The sequence below is a fragment of the Ovis aries genome, chromosome 18 (genome assembly GCF_016772045.2).
Source record: "Ovis aries strain OAR_USU_Benz2616 breed Rambouillet chromosome 18, ARS-UI_Ramb_v3.0, whole genome shotgun sequence".
Taxonomy (NCBI): domain Eukaryota; kingdom Metazoa; phylum Chordata; class Mammalia; order Artiodactyla; family Bovidae; genus Ovis; species Ovis aries.
In genome coordinates, this window is record NC_056071.1 from 56570423 (window position 1) to 56583803 (window position 13381).

Sequence of the window (13381 nt, forward strand, 5' to 3'; positions counted from 1 at the left end):
CGCCAGGCTTCCCTGTTCATCACCAACTCCAGGAACTTGCTCAAATTCATGGCCATCAAGCTGGTGGTAGTTTCTGCTGCACAGAAAATGAATCAGCCGTACAGATCATACATCTCCTTCCTTTTGGACTTCCCTCCCGCTTAGGTCACCACAGAGCATTAAGTGGAGCTCTCTGTGTCATACAGTCGGTTTTCATTAGTTATCTACTTTATACATAGTATCAGTGTTACCCAGTCCAAGCTTGTTTTGCTCACCTGGGACAGGTCAATAAATCGGAGATGAGGTGTTGAGGCAAGAATACAGTTTTATTCTGAAAGCTAGCAGACCTAGGAAATGGCAGACTAATGTCTCAAAATAATCATCAAATGGGTCTGGATGCCAATGTTTTTACAGAACATAGAGGTGGGGGGCAAGGTGAGGATATAAAATGAAAAGGCCATTAATCTTGCAAATATCTCCTGGATGATCCGTTTTGGGGAGGGCACATGCTAATTTATTCTTTCTTGCAGCTATTCATTCACAGGTGGACAGGGTCTTGTTGTCTTCCTGACCAAAGGCACTTAGGTTTTATGTTCAGGCAGAAGAGCAGGGTCTCCTGCGGCAGGACATTGAGTATGGACACTATCCTGTCAGTGAACAGAAGCAATGGGAAGCAAAAGTTAAAGAGATGGAGACGGTGTTGTGGGAGGGGAGGAGGAAGAGGCGGAGGGGGGTCGGGGGCCGGTCCCAGAAGATGGCGGAGGCGGGGGATTTCTGATAGGTCCTGTTTTAGGACGAGATGCAGTACTGTTGAAACACCAGTCTGCTTTGGTTCATACAATCAGCTTTTTCAGCTGGGAAACCATTTCTTCTTCCTTTTTTTTTTTTTTTTTGGCCGGCTTAACTGAACTTATGCAACCATGGCAGAAGGAGAGACAGAGTCACCTGGGCCCAAAAAGCGTGGTCCATATATCTCATCCGTCACTAGCCGGAGTGTGAACTTGATGATTCGAGGAGTAGTGCTGTTTTTTATTGGAGTATTTCTTGCATTAGTGTTAAATTTACTTCAGATTCAGAGAAATGTGACACTCTTTCCACCTGATGTGATTGCAAGCATCTTTTCCTCAGCATGGTGGGTACCGCCGTGCTGTGGCACAGCATCAGCTGTGATTGGGTTATTATACCCCTGCATTGACAGGCATCTAGGAGAACCGCATAAGTTTAAAAGAGAATGGTCCAGTGTGATGCGGTGCGTAGCCGTCTTTGTTGGTATAAATCACGCCAGCGCTAAAGTGGATTTTGATAACAACATACAGTTGTCTCTCACACTGGCTGCACTATCCATTGGATTGTGGTGGACTTTTGATAGATCTAGAAGTGGTTTTGGCCTTGGAATAGGAATTGCTTTCTTGGCAACTGTGGTCACTCAACTGCTAGTCTATAATGGTGTTTATCAATATACATCTCCAGATTTTCTCTATGTTCGTTCTTGGTTACCATGTATATTTTTTGCTGGAGGCATAACAATGGGAAACATTGGCCGACAACTGGCAATGTATGAATGTAAAGTTATTGCAGAAAAATCTCATCAAGAATGAAGAAGGCAGAAATATATCTTTTGTACAGAAAAGCAAGATGAAAAAGGCATGCAAATGATAAGATAGACCAACAAAACTTCGGACTATAAAATTGCCGGGATGCAGTTTTTCCCTTGATTGGTGTGTGTATACACACACACACACACACGCACACACACACACACACACACATATACATACACATATATATACACACATACATATGTTACTGCAATCTGTGATTGCTTCATCTGTAAATCAAGCCTTTATGTATTTGACTTAAATAACTGTAAAATATATATATGCTACATTAAAAAACATGTTGATTAATAGATGACATTTTTAAATTAATTTTTTAGGTATACCATATATCGTATCACAGTATTGACGTGCCAAAATAATTCTGTTACCGTCATGCAGACTATAGAGTGCTTTGAACAATTTATAAAGTTGATGAAATAAAATATGAGGAAAGCCAAAAAAAAAAAAAAAGAGATGGAGACAACAGATACAAGATTTTATTCTTCCCTGTAACATCAATAGTGAATATGTGTCAATCTCAGCGTCCCAGTGCCTCTACCACCCCTTGTCTTTTCACTTTAGATTTTACAAAATGGGATTGCATTGTTTGCTAATGAAAACTGACATTTTACTGCAAATGAATGATCAAAGTTGCAGCATTTTGATAATGGGGGAGGCTGTGCATGTGGCTGGGGGCAAGGGATAGAGGAGAAATCTCTGTTATGAACCTCAGTTTTGTTCAGAACCTAAAACAGCTCTAGGAAATAAGGTCTATTAAAAGTTACCTAGTAAAAATTCACCTAATAATATATTCATTCTAATAATAAATTCACACCTGAGAAATATTAATCATTGATAAATGCATTCTGCTCTTAACAATCTAAATGACTCCAGACTAGGCTAAAGTTAATTTGGATCCAACAACCATCCTCTCGAATTATCGCTGTTCCTGACTCCTGTTTCCAGAAATAAGGGCTGCTGCAATTGATAAGTTCTTTCAATGCCCTTTTAAAGTGACTTCTGGGACTTCCCTGGTGGTCTAGGGGTTAATTCTCCCTGCTTCCACTGCAGAGGGAGCAGGTTCATTTTCTGGTTAGGGAACAGATCCTGCTTGCAGCAAGGTGTGACCAAAAAAAATTTTTTTTTTAAGTAAATATAAAGCAACTTCTCTCGATGGAGGATAGGTAGATAAGTAGAAGGCCCAGAGATAGACAACTTCAGAGAAAACACTTAATGTAATCCTCTTGTACGCCTTCTCACTGATAGAGTTCTGTTTTGACTCACACATATTGTACAGCTGGCCTTTTCCTGTTCTCCAGGTCTTTCCTGTTATTTTCAGCTGCTGCTTGGCATTCCATGATAATCATATACCATGTTGTATTTACCCTTTTATCTATTTTACCAATATTTGTGTAGCTGGATCTTAAAAAAAAAAACAAAAACAACACTTTCCTGCTTCAGAAGAATCTCAACAGAAACTTCAAAGCTGAAAGCAGTAGGAGACAGGGACCCCCCCACTTCTGAGAGAGCTGCTGGCCCTGCCTCTTTGGGCTAACAATTCTGTGACTATCAGCCCTTGGTACCCATATCTAGTCTGTCTAAGAGAGGGCTTGGGATTCATTGGAAAAGATGCTTTAAAAAGAAGTCCTTCAACCAAGGTGTGCTGAGTGCTGTGACATAGGGCTTAACGAGTCAGAGCCATCGTCCTTGTGGAGATTTGATGGGGGCCTGGAGCATGCCTGAGCTTTTTTTGGTCCTGTTCTTGGAACCCCTGGGATAGGCAGTATAAGAAATTTTGAGACCTGTGATTGTTGGGTCCATCCAGGGCTGATCGTCCACAGTGAGTGGGCAGTGGAGGAGAGACTGGGCTGTTGGAGTTCGGCTGTATGAGGAAGGCTGCATGTTCCTGAGGGTCACACAGAGGCTTGGAGAGGCGATGGGGCATGAGCCGTCTTCAAAAGACTCAGCCAAGAGGGTGCTCACCTCGGTATGGAGACCCAGGAAGAAATGGATGCAGCAGGGGCAGGAGGCAGGGAAAGAAAAAGGATCCAGAGAATTCAGGTAAAGAACACAACGAGAGGGCCCCATGCAGAGTCAGCCAAGACTCATCAGCTCGTCTGTGAAATGCGGATAGTAGCATCTCTTCACGGGGTGGTTGTGAAGATGAAAACGCTTAATACCTGAATGCACAGTGCTTGGCCCAGAATAAGAGTCTGGCCCAGAAGTGTCCCTTTGTAGGAGCACTCTGCTGATGCTGTGTCAATCTGTCTTTGACACCCTCTGGTGGGAGACATTCAAACTCCCAGCTGTTTGTAGGCTTTTGGACCCTGCTGCCCGCTGGGTTCACTTACCCACAAGGTCCTTGACAAGGGGAAGCTTCCCTGGGCTGGATATCTCTGCCTCTGTTCTCCACCACCACCCTCCAGCCGTGCACCTGTCCTGGGCTCCTATCCACTTCTGGGTGGTGCTGGCAACAGTTCTCTTCCAGCTCTGCCTGTCTGGTTCCACATTTGGTCCATGGGAAATTGTAAGGAGCTCTAAAGGGGCAGCTCCCCCTACCCACCCACCTTCAGAGTAGTCCCCTTCCTTTCTCAGGAAGGACTGCTCACCAGTTTCCTGCCTTTAGCCTTTGTAGACCCAAGTAAGACACGTGTCGTTGCTTCCCTCAAATTTCAAGGGAGTCTCGTCAAGCTTTCCAAGGGGGTCCCACTGAGGTCCAGCCGGGAGAACCACTCGCCCTCCTGTCACCCTTGGGACTTGGAGGAAAGCACTGGCCACCAAGCCTCTCTAGTTCTCTCTTTCTCCTTCTCCCTTTCCTCTCCAATCTCAACTCCTTAACTCATTATTCTATTTCTTTGAAAACTAGTTTTCTCATTTCTTAGCATAGTGTTCCATCAGAAGTTACAAGGTCAAGGCTCTTGGCATGTGATTGACACATTCCCTGTCTTTGAACCCCAACTGAAACAGCAATGGACATTCAATCAATTCCAAGAAAATTATGCATTTAATATTCATATGTGTTAAAAATATAAATCCATGCATGGCAATCCGTGCATGTGTGCTCAGTGTCTGACTTTTTGACCCCTATGGACTGTAGCCCCTCAGGCTACTCTGTCCATGGAATCTTCCATGCCAGGGACCAGCCTCAGCAGAGTCCAGGGATAACCTCAGGATGGATGATGCTGGCGAATGAATGAATGACATGGGGAGACCAAGCTTCAGTATGCGAGGCCCCTAACTTTATTTTCAAAAGGAACTTTTATGCCTTGACTTGTACATAGAGGGAAATGAAAGATGCAAGGTCATACAGAGTCAGCCCAAACACTCCAGCAGTTTTGCCCTTATCGAACTCAGGATTTTTTTCTGCATACCTTTCCCATAAACAATGTTGTGTACATTATCTTCTGGCCTTGGAGGCCTGTGGACATTTTATGACCTTCTTTTGATAAAGGCTGCTCAACCAGAAAACTTATTTTTCTCTGAAGTGTTTTTTCTTTATATTTCTAATCTATGTCAGCCTCAGAAAGTATTAAACAGAGTTCCATTCTCACGGAGCAAAGGTGCAGTGAGTTACAACAAAGAAAGAACCAATTAGCTCAAAGGTCTGATGTGGTTAATTCCAAGGCTACTACTTGTTTTTCTTACATTCCAACTATGTTAACTAATGCACTCCCAGGTGCACAATGGATAAGGGATATGGGAACTTGGCAGCAAGCATTGGCTCAACAGTGAAATCCTACACCAGCACTATTCTAATAGTTTTTAACGCTTCGAAAGGCTCTATATTTTTAGAATGTTTTAGGATTCCCGTGCCTCTCACAGTTGGGGGCTGTGAACAATCACATGCATAGCTGCAAGAGTCTGGATAAACCTGCCAAGCAAGCTCAAGAGCCATCAGAGGGGTTTGAATTAAAACACTCCTATCATGTCCAGGAGACTTATTAACTAAAGCCCTAAGTTAACTTTTTCCAGAAAAAGGTGGTCGGGGATAGCCCCTGTTAATGTCAGAAGAGTTGGTGAAAGACATAGAATAGTAAGACAGACAGATTCTGGTTTTGGGGTAGATGCTCGAGCAGATCCAGGGGGACCCCTCGAGTCCTGACTCGCCTTGCATGTCAAGTCTCTTCCGTATGACCTTGTCATGGATGGGACTGGCCCAGGGAGTCCCTCAAGTCCTGAGGCCTTGCTTATCAGGTCTCCTTTGCATGACCTTGTCATGGGTGGGATCTCCTGTGCTGGCTCCTGGCACTTCCAGGCAAGAATACTAGAGCAGGTTGCCATTTCCTCCTCCAGGGGATCTTTACAACCCAGGAATGAAACCTGTGTCTCTTGCACCTCCTGCGTTGGCAGTAGGATTCTTTACCACTAGTGCCACCTGGGAAGTCCCTTGCCTGGGACTAATCAACCCTAAACTCTCAAGGGTGACTACCTGTGAGAAGGTAGAGAAAGGAGGAACATGAGAAGGGATTCTCAGGTCACATAAATTGTATCTGTAACATTATGAAGTCCTGATTCAGGGGTGGGTGAAGAAGTGTTTGTTTATTATCTATAGCTTTTTGGATGCCTGAAAGTATTTGATATTCTGTAATATTTCATATTATATATTTGAATTTTAAGAATAAGGTGAAAAAGAGGAGAGCAATTGTCTACAACTCTTTTAACAATTTGTAATAAAGGCAGCAGAGAAATTAAATGGCACTTGGCAAGATCTTGGGAGCAGGAAGTGGTTAGAAAGTTGATCTGTGTAGTAACAGTTGGTCCTTTGGGGGAGGTGTTTTCAAACAAAAGTTCATGGGCCCTAGGCATAGGGAGGCCAAACAAACCCAAACTTTGGAGTTTGAAGCAGAGAAAGGTATATGGCAGGGCAGTGCAAGGAGAGCGAGTGGCTTGTGCCCCCAAAACTTAAACTCCCTGAACAGTTTAGTGAAGTATTTTTAAAGGTCAGGTGAGGGAGGGGTGGCCAGGGTATATGATCAGCTCCTACACAATTCTCTGATTCACTGATGGGGATCAACCCTTAGGCACCAGTAAGTCTGGGGGCTACGAGCGCAGGATCATCCAGTAGTTAATTTCTTCCATTTGGTGATGGTTTTAGCGTTTGAAAAATTCAGGAAATTAGCATTAGCTACTATTATCTCAGAACTTCAGAGAAGAGCTAAAGCAGAGGACATGGGGGAGGGATGTCCAGGAAGCGAGAAAACCAGGTGTGACTTTCGTTTTCTGAGAAAATGAAAGCTATCTCATTGGCTGCCTGCATCCCTTGGGAGGTATTCCTCTGTCATCGGCAGAGCTGCTGTAAACATCCTGCTTCAGATCTTCTCTGAACTCAGCGAAGCTCGAGATAACCAGGTCAGGTCCACGTCTTCAGAAAGTCTGCTCCCCTGGGTAAGACAGGGAGGGGTGGGCAGGGGCTGCTCCTTCCTGCGGCCCCCACCCTCGGGGAGCTGGTGGGCTCTGTGACTGTAGGGGAGACCCCTGTGGATGCACTGGGAGAATTGTCTCCTGTTCCTCATCTGGGCGGCTGCAGTCAGCGAAGCTGGGTCTCCAGAGGGAAGGCACTTAAACCTCCACCCGTCCCTGGGCTCTCGGACTCTGGGAGCAGTGGGCCTCGTCCGTGCCCGAGTGACCCTCAAGGCTTGAGACTGGGTGGGGGTGAGATGGGCTGGCGAAGAGACAAGCAATAGGAGGAAGCAAATCAGAGCCACTCCAAGCCCATGCTTTGGAAGCCCCGAGACCTGTATCAATTTCCGTGTACTTTGCCAAGCAAAGCTGTGTGACCGTGGATGAGTCCCTTACCCTCTCTGTGCCAGGGTTTTCTCATCATAACATGGGGATGATAATTTCATTCTTCTCGTTGAGTTAGTGAGGAGAGGGCATGAGAACAAGAACTTGACCAACTTGACCCATGGCATATGCCTTAAAAATGTGATTGGCTCTGATTTCCTATATCTGGCACCTTTTAAATGGCTCCATGGAGGTTTAAGGGCTTTCTAGAAACGTGAGTTTGGGGAGGAGGGAAGCAGACCGCCTCAGGAAGTAAAAGCTCCTTCCACCTCCCCCATCTGCCTTCCCCTCACTCTGTCACCCCAATACCGTGTCATTGGGCCCTTTCCAAGCCTGCATTCTCTGCAAGCTCAGAGCAGCCTCTCTACCCGCTGGAGCCCCTTGAGATTTTTCAGGGCAGTGGGCATGTCCCCAGTTCTGGTGTCCCTATCCCCCATCCAGGCTCCACTCTTTTGGCAGGTTTGGTGCTTGTCTGTTTTGGTGCCATGGAATTCACCAAGGTTGCCCTCTTAGCCTCTAACCTGGCTTCCAAGATACTGTCTGCAGGGAGCCTGGCCAAAGTGGGCGGGGCGGCCTCCAGCAGCATCTTGGCAGGACTTCCTTCACTGGGTGAGTGCTCCTGCTAGGGGCTGGTGGGGGGCCGGGTGTGAGGGCACCAGGGAGCCCACAGGGTCCTGCTCTAGGAGCCTTGGGCAGAGAGCGTGGCATCACCCTCAGCCAGTCTCCCTCCCCTGTCCTTCCCCTCAGGCATCTGCTCTGGCTTTCTCTCTGAGAAGGGCCACAGGGAGGCAGGACTCTGACATGCAGGACATGGGGGAGATGGAGTGGTGGTACCGGGGATCTGGGTCCCTTGCCTCTCCTGTCTAGACTAAAGGACCCTGCGGCTGGGACCCATTCTCTGGCTCTCATTTCCCTAGGGATACACCCCTAGAATTCAACTCCTTTATGTTTTTACCCCAGTGACCAGCCAGCTTTTTGTAAGTTTGTCCTTGTAGATTTCAAATCCAGAGCTTTGATTTGAACAAAATTCTTCCACTCAGGTCCCTTTCCTTCTTGCAAGCCCCATCTTTGGTTTTATTAAATTAGTATCGCTTTTTATCTTGCCTTTTGCCTGCAATTCCCCCTCCCCACGTCAACCTTTCTAATATGTTGAACGTGCATCTGTTTTTCATCTATATTTTTGCAAAATAGGTGTTGTTTTTTGTTTGCACGCGTTTTAATTTACGTATAGAAGAGTGTGTGCAATATCTCAATGTATTGGTATTCCCCACCCCCACCCCACCCTGAGAACTTTTTTTGAGATCCATCAGGGTCGATAGGTGAGCCTGTGTCCCTGGCTTCCAATTGCTACACAAAGTGCTCCCGTGCACATCCGCCATCATTCACTTTTCTGTGCCCTGTGGTGGATCCCTAGGATCACTCCACCTCTGCCAGTGCAAATAGTACAAGATGGCAGTGGGGGCGGGACAGGGCTGCCTGACCTCTGACCTTGGACTCCTGCCCATTTACCCTCCGTTCTTTCTCAGGGCTCACTCTGCCATCCAGCACTGCCCTGGCGGGGGCCACGTCTACCCTGGGATCCTTGGTGGGGACGCTGAAAGGCTCCTTCCTGCTCGGATCCCCCGCTGCGGCCCTGAGCACTTTGCCAGTAGGAGGTAACTAGCCCTGGGTGATACAGACCCCTCCTTGGACTCCCACTCAGCACGGGAGTGGGACAAGAAAGTGAGGACCTTGGCCACAGCTGGTAATCCTTCCTTATGATCAGAAATAAGAGGACGCCTCAGCGTATGAGAAGCAATTCATAAGATGAAATAATCAGAACAACTATATTTTATCGAACACTGTGATATCCTAAGTTTAGCACTTGACATTTGGCAATTCATTTAATTCTCATAACAACCCCAGAGGAAGATGATATGACCTCTTATTTACAAGGGAAGGAACCGTTGTCCAAGGGCCCTGGGCTGGGAGCTGGGGTGGGCGGCTGCATCCGAGTCTGGGACAGGAAGTAGAACAGAAATGCAGGGGCCCATGCCTGGGAGGAAGCCTCGGGGCAGGGGAGGTTCTGAAAAGCCCTGAAGGTCCAGGCCCCTCTCCCTGAGGGTGACCACTGGGTGAGCCCAGCAGACAGGCCATCAGAGACATAGCACCCTCTCCCCTGGACTATCTGTGCTTCGGGGCCCAGGCACGCCACGCGGCCAGCCAGCTTGTCATCCTCTCTCCTCCCTAACAGTAACACTGAGCCTCAAACACTCTAATTGGCTCTCCATTCTTGAGTCTCCAGTTCCATACCCCAGCCAGGTGGCTCACTGGTCACTTGTTGTTTAATCGCTCGGTCACGTCCGACTCTTTTGCAATCCCACGGCCTGGGGCCCACCACGCTCCTCTGTCCATGTGATTTTCCAGGCAAGAATATGCAAGTGGGTTGCCATTTCTTCTCCAAGGTATCTGCCCCACCCGGGGATCAAACCCACATCTCCTGCATTGGCAGGCAGATTCCTTACCACTGACCCACCAGGGAAGCCCTGCTGGTCACATAGGGTTTGATTTTCATACCTTCTTTACCTCCTTAACTGCCACCCCAAAGCTCTCTTCTTGGGAGGCTGGCTGAGCTCACTCCTGCACACCTTGCTGTGTTTAGAACTCCTGCTCCCCGCTGGCCCCAAAGATCGCAGTCTTGGCTTCCATGGCTGCGGTGGGCTAAGACCTCTGCCAGGGAGTTCCAGGAACTCTAGTTTCAGGGAACCATGGTTCCGTGCTGTGACTGGCTCCAGCCACAGGAAAGCAAGGATGGTTCTAGTTGGGAGAGTCTGGGGCAGCCTTCCAGAGGAGGAGGCAACAGGTGTGGCCTTGAAGAATCAGGAGCATTCAACGCGTTACAGCACTGTTCTCAAGTAGCACGCGAGCATTCAACAGTGTTTGCCCAGATTTCAGTCAGGTCCTGCAAAATGAAACACGTCTCTCTAAGTGAGGATTGACTGCTGTCTGAATAGCTTTCTCTGGATGGTAGGAGAAGGTCATAAAATGCCTCTGGCTGCCACACTCATGGACTTCCCTGGTGGCTCAGCTGGTAAAGAATCTGCTTGCAGCGCAGGAGAACTGGCTTCAATTCCTGGGTCAGAAAATTCCCTGGAGAAAGGAATGGCTACCCACTCCAGTATTCTTGCCTAGAGATTTCCATGGACAGAGGAGCCTGGCAGGCTACAGTCCATGGGGTTGCAAAGAGTCGGACACAACCGAGTGACTCACATTTTCACTCCACACTCATAAAATACTGACCCTCTTTCGGGTGAACTAACATCAGGGCCCAGAGAGCCACTTCTTAGGAAATCCCAGTTCTCTGGGTGAAGCAGCCAGGCTCCTTCCTTCCTGTGTCTCCCAGGCTGGGGCAGCCCCCTCTGTGTAGGTGGACTGTGGGCTCAGGGAGTGGAGGGGTGGTGGCCAGTGTAGGTCAACTCACAGAATGTTCTTTTGGTTTCCAGCCAAGGCTGCTGCAGTTGTGGTGGGCGGAGGTGAGTCTCTGCCAGGCCAGGCTCGCCCTTGTCTGTCCCCAGGTCCTGGGACTTGGGGAGCAACTGGCCTTGTACCTGCCCCAGCCTGCCCCAGGCCTCCTGTCCATGGTGCGGGAGGAGGTGCTGGAATGAGAAATGAGATGTTTCGGTGGAAACTCATGTGGAGGCAGCCCCAACGGGGGCCCAGGTTTCTTGCAGACCCTTTACCGTGTGACCTTGGATGTGGCTTTGAAATCCTCTGAGCTCAGCTTTCCTCGTGAAAAACACGCCAAGACTGCGTTCAGGGTCACCGTGAGGATTATGTAGGATGACACATATGCACAGTTTGGACACATGAGATGCACTGAGAAGCCCAATGGTTCTGGCTTCCAAGGGCTCTGCAGTGATGCCACGGAGGCCCAGTGTCGGGACTCAAGTGGGGCTCAGAATGTGTTCCTTGCTTTATGCTGGCCCTCAGTAAGATTTGCTTAAAAATTTCCTCAACAAAGACAAGAAGCTTGCAAATGTCCCCCTTCCCCTCCCCAGTTCCAGCATCTTACTAAGGCAGAAACTGAGGCCCTTCCCAAGGAAGGTCCTGCTGAGAGCCAGCACCGTGTCCCCGGCGACCCCACAGCCCTTGCCTCTGCTTTCCCCATCAGCTGTGGCTTCCCTGGACTCCTGACTGCTGGCCATGCCTCCTGGAGTCTCTCCCAAGCTCAGACTTAACCTTCTCCAGACTTCCCAAAGCCCCCAGGCTTGATATCATGTGTGTGTTTGGAGGGGGATATCCATTATCCCCTCACCTTATCCTCTCCCTGTTCAGCTTCCACCGTGGTGGCTGTGCCCGTGGTGCTGGGTGCAGTCGGCTTCACCAGTACAGGAATCACCGCCTCCTCCTTAGCAGCCAAGATGATGTCAATATCTGCCATTGCCAATGGGGGCGGAGTTGCCGCTGGCAGCCTGGTGGCCACTCTCCAGTCCGTGGGTAAGTGTCCCCTGGGGGGCTTGCTCGTAGGGCTGAGGGAGAAGGACAGGAGCCTCAGTGCCTCTGGCCCTGACCTCAGCCCCAGCGAGCCCCAGTCTTCCTGTTCCTTGGTATTTCCTCCTTGGTCCCTCTCTCTCTCTGGGTTTCTCTGAAGCAGATATAGGAAGGAGGGAAGATGCTCTGGCCTGCAGCTGTTCTGGGATCAGGCTGACTCTGCCCAGAGCAGATTTTCTGGGTTAGCTGGAGCATCTCTGTCCCAGCTGGGGTTCAGCTTTCTTCCCTGGAGTGGGAGGCAGCTCCCAGCTCTTGACTTCATCACTGGAGTTCATGCCTTTGAGTATCTGCCTGCAGCAGCACTCCTGTAAACAGAGATCTTTGGGGGGCTGGGGAAAAAGAGCAAGGTTCAGGGTGGGATCTCTGGGCCTGATGCCCGCCCCCCCAGCCTGCCCACCCCACTCTACTCACCCTCTGCTTCTCCCCCAGGAGCAAGCGGACTCTCCCTGTCATCCAAACTCCTGGTGAGCTTCGCTGGGTCCACCCTCGTGTCCAAACTGGTGGGCCTGTAACATCCCCTGTAGCTCCCTCGGCAGAGAAGAGGACCAGGTGGGGCCCTGCCCACCAGCCTGATGCAGTGAGGGACCCAGTCCTGGGGTGACAAGTGCCAAACGCTGCACCCCCAGAGGAAAATGAGAAATAAAAACAAGTTGTAGAAACAAAACAAAACGAGTTGTGCCGTGCCTCTGGATCCCTTCCTTCTTGCTGGCCCGAAGTCAGTTGGGGGGAAGGCTCACCACTCTTAGAGTGTCATGGTGTTGGGGTGCCCAGAGTTGGACTGAGTCTAAATGTGAAGACTGGAGGTTCCCCCTGCCTGGCTTAGGGCTGTGTGTGGCCCCAAAGGGTCACCTCCAGTCTGGGTCTGCATTTCCCCTTCTCTTGTGGGGAGTTCATTTAAATAAACTCCAAGGTCTCAGCTAGGGTGGGTGTTAGGCACAGTGCCTATGCAAAGTCAGGAATGGAATGGAAGGGAGCTTCCTCTTTGGAGCTTCATTGGCAGGCTCCCTGCCCATAGCTGTTTCCTAAGTGGCCTGCCTCAGGCTCAGAAAGCAAGGATCTCAGGATGTCACCACTTCCTTCCGGAGTCAAAGCCAGTGCTTTGGCTTTTCTTCTCCCCCAACAGCTAGAGAAGAAACCTAGTTTGGCCAGCTAGTGGCGCTAGTGGTAAAGAACCCGCCTGGCGATGCAGGAGACATAAGAGATGTGGGTTCAATCCCTGGCTTGGAAAGATTCCCTGGGAGGAGGAAATGGCAACCCACTCCTGTATTCTTTTTGGGAAATCCCATGAACAGAGACGCCTGGCAGGCTATAGTCCATAATGTTGCAAAGAGCCATTTACGACTGAAGTGACTTAGCACACCTGCACTGATCTTTCCGCTTCAGGGCCTTGGTCCCTATCACCCTTCTCACCCCAGTATAAGGCCTCTTAGAAACTCCTTATCAGCAGGGTGGGCTCCATTCCAAAACATCAGAAAATTCACTTAGGGGTT

At 49.0% G+C, this 13381-nt stretch overlaps 2 protein-coding genes across 3 annotated transcripts; both read left to right on the plus strand.

Moving 5' to 3' along the window:
* The first annotated feature begins 715 nt into the window (after positions 1-715).
* Positions 716-2048, plus strand: LOC114109131 (insulin-induced gene 2 protein). Its single transcript, XM_027957526.3, has one exon. The coding sequence runs from the start codon at positions 900-902 to the stop codon at positions 1575-1577; it is 678 nt and encodes a 225-aa protein (XP_027813327.1). The 5' UTR covers positions 716-899; the 3' UTR covers positions 1578-2048.
* Positions 2049-6888: 4840 nt separating this feature from the next.
* On the plus strand, positions 6889-12560 carry LOC101117112 (interferon alpha-inducible protein 27-like protein 1). Of its 2 annotated transcripts, XM_004017967.5 has the most exons (6): positions 6889-6962; positions 7821-7970; positions 8888-9016; positions 10844-10873; positions 11676-11837; positions 12321-12560. In XM_004017967.5, exons 2-6 carry the CDS (start codon positions 7847-7849, stop codon positions 12401-12403), a joined length of 528 nt encoding a protein of 175 aa, XP_004018016.1. In that variant the 5' UTR covers positions 6889-6962; positions 7821-7846; the 3' UTR covers positions 12404-12560. The 2 variants fall into 2 exon arrangements, with proteins under 2 accessions (XP_004018016.1, XP_004018018.1); XM_004017969.5 differs by lacking the exon at positions 10844-10873.
* Positions 12561-13381: the final 821 nt, after the last annotated feature.

Coding starts and splice junctions, on each gene's coding strand:
- LOC114109131 (XM_027957526.3), top strand. CDS start 900: ATGGCAGAAGGAGAGACAGAGTCACCTGGGCCCAAAAAGCGTGGTCCA.
- LOC101117112 (XM_004017967.5), top strand. CDS start 7,847: ATGGAATTCACCAAGGTTGCCCTCTTAGCCTCTAACCTGGCTTCCAAG. Junction 9,017..10,843: donor GAGCACTTTGCCAGTAGGAG/GTAACTAGCCCT, acceptor TTTGGTTTCCAG/CCAAGGCTGCTGCAGTTGTG. Junction 10,874..11,675: donor TGCAGTTGTGGTGGGCGGAG/GTGAGTCTCTGC, acceptor CTCCCTGTTCAG/CTTCCACCGTGGTGGCTGTG.